Source organism: Octodon degus, unplaced genomic scaffold (genome assembly GCF_000260255.1).
Source record: "Octodon degus isolate 3935 unplaced genomic scaffold, OctDeg1.0 scaffold00122, whole genome shotgun sequence".
Taxonomy (NCBI): Eukaryota; Metazoa; Chordata; class Mammalia; order Rodentia; family Octodontidae; genus Octodon; species Octodon degus.
This window is the reverse complement of record NW_004524698.1, coordinates 5,649,793-5,655,792: the sequence shown is the minus strand read 5'-3', so window position 1 is coordinate 5,655,792 and position 6,000 is coordinate 5,649,793. Positions and strand designations below refer to the sequence as shown.

The 6,000-nt window shown below is 37.0% G+C and overlaps 1 protein-coding gene across 6 annotated transcripts in view; it reads right to left on the bottom strand.

Annotated features, from left to right (window-relative positions):
* The window catches only part of Enox1 (ecto-NOX disulfide-thiol exchanger 1), a 661,835-nt gene that overhangs the window by 12,800 nt on the left and 643,035 nt on the right, over positions 1-6,000 (bottom strand). For all 6 annotated transcript variants that reach the window (XM_023700180.1, XM_023700182.1, XM_023700181.1 and 3 more), the window contains one exon: positions 4,470-4,555. In XM_023700180.1, the coding sequence (XP_023555948.1) occupies positions 4,470-4,555 (86 nt within the window). The remainder of the gene's footprint in view (positions 1-4,469; positions 4,556-6,000) is intronic.

The window sequence follows — 6,000 nt, the reverse complement described above, 5'->3', positions numbered from 1 at the left end:
GGCTAGCATTACCGTGTTACAAAACTTGACAAGGACACAACAAAGAAAATAGGGCCGGCCAAATAGCTCAGCGGATTAAGCATCTGCAAGCAGGTGTAGGGGCCGGGGGTTTGATCCCCAGGCCTGTCATGCCAGCCCCTACCCCTGGGGCACACTGAGATGGCAATTGAGACTGGGTATGGTGACACATGCCTGTAATTCCAGCTCTTGGGAGGCTGTAAATAGGCAGATCATTAAGAATCCAATCTAGTAGTGAGACCCTGAACACCTTGTAGACCCTTCCCTAAAATACGAAAAAAAAAAAATTAATATAGATGTAAAACTCACCAACAAGATATAGTACTAGTAAACTGAATTCAACACATGTAAAAAATACACATCATGATCAAGTTGGTTCCATTTCAGGGATACAATGAAGGGCTAAAATATGAAGATCAGTAAGTGTATTCATGAACTTAATTCATTCACAATTCTGAGACTGATGGCCACAGTCATGTTTATAACCTGCTGCAGAGTCTGCAAAAAAAAGCAATTTTTTTCCACACTTCCAACAAAAGCATTTATGAACCAAGGTAGAACTGTAATAATCACATTACCAGGATAAGTGATAAAAACTTATGCTTACTTCAAATAGATTCACAAGAGCAGCTGATCAAATTTAACATTAATTCATGATAAAAAGGCCTAAACAAGTTAGTTATAAAAGGATCACACCTCAACATAAAAAAGGATGTCTATGGCAAACAACCAACCAACATCGTAGTCAGCTTTTCATTGCTATGACAAAATACCTTAGAAAATAAAGAACAAATAAAAATAAATTCCTAAATAAATAAAAAAAAGAAAGAAAAAAAGAAAGAACAAAGATATATTTTTGCTCAAGGTCCCAGTCCAATAGTCACTAGGCCCTGATGACTTCTGACATTTGGTGAAGCAGCACACCATAGCAGGGTGTGTGTGATAAGGCGAAGATGCTTACCTCACAGGAGGTGGAAAGCAGAGACAAAAGGGGCTGGGGTCCCACGATTTCAAGGCCTCACCTCAGCAAATTTCCTCCAGCAATATTTTAAAGGTTATACTACCTCCCAACAGTGCCACAGGCTGGGAACCAAGCCTTTCACAGGTGGGCCTTTGGGGAACATTTCATACATTAAGGTATAGCAATCATACCATATTGAGATAAACTGAAAGCACTTCTGCTAAGATCAGGAGCAACAGAAAGGTATTAGCTCACTGTTCTTAGTATAGTGCTAGAAAAAGGAAGAAAGTTAAATAAAAAAACATACAAATAGGAAGAGACGAAGTCAATTATCGCAGTTTGCAGATAATGATTCTGTACATACAAAAACATATAGAATTTACCAAAATGCCATTAAAACTGATAGATTAATTCACAGAAATCATCATATAAAAATTAGTGGCTTGTCTATATATCCATAATAAATTTGCTAAGAAATAAGATCCATTCACAAGAAGTCCTACAAAACACCAAGACAAAAATCTCTACAATGAAGATTACAAATTAATGATGAAAGAAAACACAAAATAAAGACACAAAAGATGAAACCCCCCCAAGTTCATTGATTTGAATTTGAATTAATCTTGCTGAAATGTTTATAATTACCCAAAATAATCTATAGATTCAATGTAATCCTCATCAAAATACCGATGCTATTTGGCAGATAACTAGAAATAAAGAATTCTGAAATTACTAGAAAAACAAAAAGGATCCTAACAAAATAGCCAAAGCAATTCTTGAGCAATAGGACCAAAACTAGAAGCATTGTACTATCTGATTCTAAGATATACAACAAAGTCACAGTAACCAAACAGCATGGTGTTGGCATGAAAACAGACATACTCATAGACCAGAGGAATATAACAGAGATTTCAGAAATAAGCCCACACAAAAATCAGCCAAGTGACGCTTAGAAAGCCACCAAAACATGTGTGCAGCAGAGAAAGGACATTTTCAAATGAATGATGCTGGGAAAGCTGGATATCCATACGTAGTTCAATCCCCATCTCTTGTCCTGTACAAAAAAAATAACTCAGAATGGATCAGACTTAAATGTAAGACTCAAAATTCAGAAACAGCTTGAAGGACATATAGGAAAAATACTTTAAAACATTGTGGTAGGCAATAATTTTTCGGAATAGGACCCAAAAGTACAGGAAACAAAAGCCACAATGGACAAATGGGGTAACATCTAACTAAAAAGCTTCTTCATAGCAAACAAACAATAGAGTAAAGAGACAACCCACAGAATGGAAAAAATAATTGCTAGTTGCTCATCTGATGAATGGTTCATATCAAGAATATATAAGTAACTCAAAAAATTTAAGAAAGAGCAATAAGTCCTATTTTTTAATGTATTTAATACAGGATCTACAGGGTCTCACTACACAGATAAGACTCATAATGATCCTGTTTTCAAGCCTCCCAAGTTCTGGGATTATAGGTATGTGCCTCCACTCCCAGTCTCAATCGAAGTCTCATGGTATGCTAAGACTTCGGGCCGGCATGGTATGCTGGGGATCAAACCTGCTCCCTGTGTCCGCCTAAGCAGGTGCTTTAATCTGCTGAGCTATCTGGCTGGCCCCCAAGAAATCCAATTTAAAATGAGCAAATTATCTTAAAGACACGTCTGAAAAGAAAAAATATAAACATATAAAAAATGCTCAACATTATTTGCCACTAGGGAAATGCAGGTCAAAACTATCACAAAATACCATTTCACTCTAGTTAGAATGGCTATTTTATGACTCAAAAAACAAAAATAACAAATTCCGCCTATGATGTGGATAAAAGAATTCACACATGGTTGATGGAAATATAAATCAGTACAGCCATTATGGGGTATAGTGAGGAGCTTTTTAAAAAAGATAAAAATAAAGCTAGCATATGATCCAGCTATCTCACTTCTGGGCATAGATACAAAGGAAATGAAGTCACTAAAGAGATACGTGTTTACCTATGTCTATGTGACACTATTCACAATGCTAAAGTACGGAGTCAGCATAAGGGACAATCCCCAGATGAATGAACAACGAAAATACAAAATAGAGTATTATTCAGCCATAAAGGAAAATGAAATTTTCCTCTGCAGCAAAATAGATGAAATTAGAGGATATCATGCTAAATGAAATAAGGTGATGAAAGATCAGTACCACATGTACTATTTTAAATGTAGAAACTGAAAAACATTGACAAGAAAGGAGAACAATGATTATGAAGGATTAAGGAGGGGGGAGGATGAGAAGAGATGACTGGCTATGATTAATACACACTGTATGCATGTACAGAAACATTACACTAAACTCCATTGATATGTACAGTTAATCTGTGCTAATGAAAACTTTTTTAAAAAAACATTTACAATTAATTCCTTTCACCCTTTTGTGACTTATCAGAAAGAGTCTCTTTGACTGAAAAATACTTCTAGCTCCAGATGATTTATCTCAAAGGGGAAGGAAGTATCAATCCAAGCATTTCTGTGATTGTGTATTGGGAAAGTTATTTGCATCAGATAAAAATGTAATTTTTTAAAATTTAGAAAGACTTACATGTGCCTAGGCAGGGTGCAGAACTACAGCTCTGCACCCGGTGGCGGTATGGGTCTGTGCACTTTGCTGTGCCCTGTGGAGGAGCAGCTGATCTTTCTACCTCCCTTCCAGCAGGAGGTTTCCCACGCTCCTCCCTGACTTCGCTGAGGTGCTGCTCTGTCCACCCCCTTCCTGGGTTCTCCGGGCAGCCCTGGCTGGGGCCATCACTTTACTTCAACAGTGGTTTCTCTCACTATTTGTTCAGACTCAACACAGATGATGAGCCTTTTTTGTCCCTTCTCTATTGGTACACAAATACTGCAATGGTCTAGAAATTCAGCTAATTTGCAGTTGACAAAAGCTGAACTTCAGAGAGGTGGAGTGATGTCTAATCCTGGGTGTGAGCCTTAAGGAATACAGGTGAGAATAACTGTACTGTTATTTTTTTCCCTTTGATAATAATACAGAAAACCGGACACTGATGCTCTTTTCTTGAGGGTCATATTGGCTGTCTTGTTCCTTGAGATGATTTCTCTTCTACTGTGTGAAGTCCCTAACATGGAATACTATGAGAATATGGTCTAAGGGTTAGGCCTACTTATACTTATCCTTATCTGATTTCTCCTATTTTGGGAATTTTCAGGCCAATCTGTAATAGCAAATTTCTCATAAGTTTTCAAATAATTTGGTACCTGGGAGTAGCCAGTGTATTTTGCATAACTCCTTTTCCTTTTACAGAGATAAAAGCAAGTGAGGAGGAAACAACGATTTTGCCCAAGCCCGAACTCCCCATAAGTACACATGCTGGTCAACCAACCTCTGCACGCTGTTTCATCCTGATGCAGCTCACAAAGTCCATGTGCAGCCAGCTGTCAACATGCTAAATTGCAGAAATGAAAGTTCAATCAAGAAAAATAATTTACCTTGGAGTCCAGCTGCTGCATGTATGACCAAAGATATTCTATATTGGCTCCGAAAGGATGGACATGAAGAAATGTGGATATGATGCCTGAATTAAAGAGACAAACATTGAGAAATATTTAGAAGCCAGTCAAAGTCTAAGTCACAAAATGCCATCTAACCTCAGTGACTTTTGTCAGGTTGAGTTGTGGTCTTGCTGTTTCTAATAGCACTCAACAAACATAGTACTATTAGAAACAATAGCACAATCATAGCACAGTCTGCAGACAGTAGTAGGAACCTGGCAGACGACAGAACACTGTCTCCTAGAATAACAGTAGTTAGCAAAACTACCCCCTGAAATAGTATATAGACGAATAAAGGTATTTCTAAACAACGCCTGGAAACAGTTCAACTACCAATTTTATGCTTGATTTACCAATATAAAATTATAGTTATTGAAAGGATAAAATTATCTCTTTTCTCACTCTCAGTGGACTTTGCAATATGAAAATGACTCATATGGGCATGTCAGAAATCACACTGCCTCAAGTTTTCCTGATAATTATAGTTGCTGGTTATGAAAAGTACATAATACATATGCCTCTGACTGTGATTAAAGGAAGTATGTTCTTCCTGCAGCATTTGCTGTTTGTGCTGGCTGCTGCTGTTGTTGAAAAGGCACTGGCACACTCTCCTTTTCTGTGCTGTCAATTACAAAATTGTCTTAAAAGGTCCTGGATTGGATGGTTTAGCCAGTATTTGATGGTGAATCAGACTTTTCCAGTGTGAGAATCAACTGTCAACATTATATTAACAGACAAACAGTTGGATGTTAGAATCTAGGCTGAAGTAAAAAGTATTATCTTCCTATCTTCCCTGCTTCTATATCCAAAATCAAAATAATCAGGAAGTCAACTCCACAAACTGCACTGTTGCTTGTTAGGAGACTCTGCTCAGATGGACATTTAAATGCTCTTTTAAACAGTTTTTAAATGTATTAGATATCACATTTTACTTATTGTAAACCTTGATGGTTGGCATTAACAGACCGAGGGAAGACCTTCCGTCACATGAAAGGCAGTCACAGCAGGTTCCAGGCAAGCACAACATGCTGGTACTAGATCATCCTCTATTTGCACAGGACCTTGGATTGATATGGGACAGGGTCTCATGACTGTTGCCTAGGACATTAGAGGATGCACATCACTTTTTAAAGAAAAATCCCTAGTTTATCTTTAGTTTGGAGATAGAGAACTAAGGAGTCTCTCAAAGTATTCTTTAAGACCTGTATCTTAAAAACTGCTTTTAAACATAATTTTTTTCATAAAATTAAGATCTGTTTTCACATACTTAGCTGTTCTTCTGAGATACAAAGAACTACCATTTTATTCTGACATCATTTTCTTTCTTTTTAATATTTCTCTTGAAATGTCCTATGAAACTATTGTGATGATGGAAGGTAATGGTATCTTTTATCAGTTTTAATATCTTTAAGGGGCAATTTGAGAAAATTCAGTTTCCATGCCTTTTTAAAAAAAATCACATTCATTT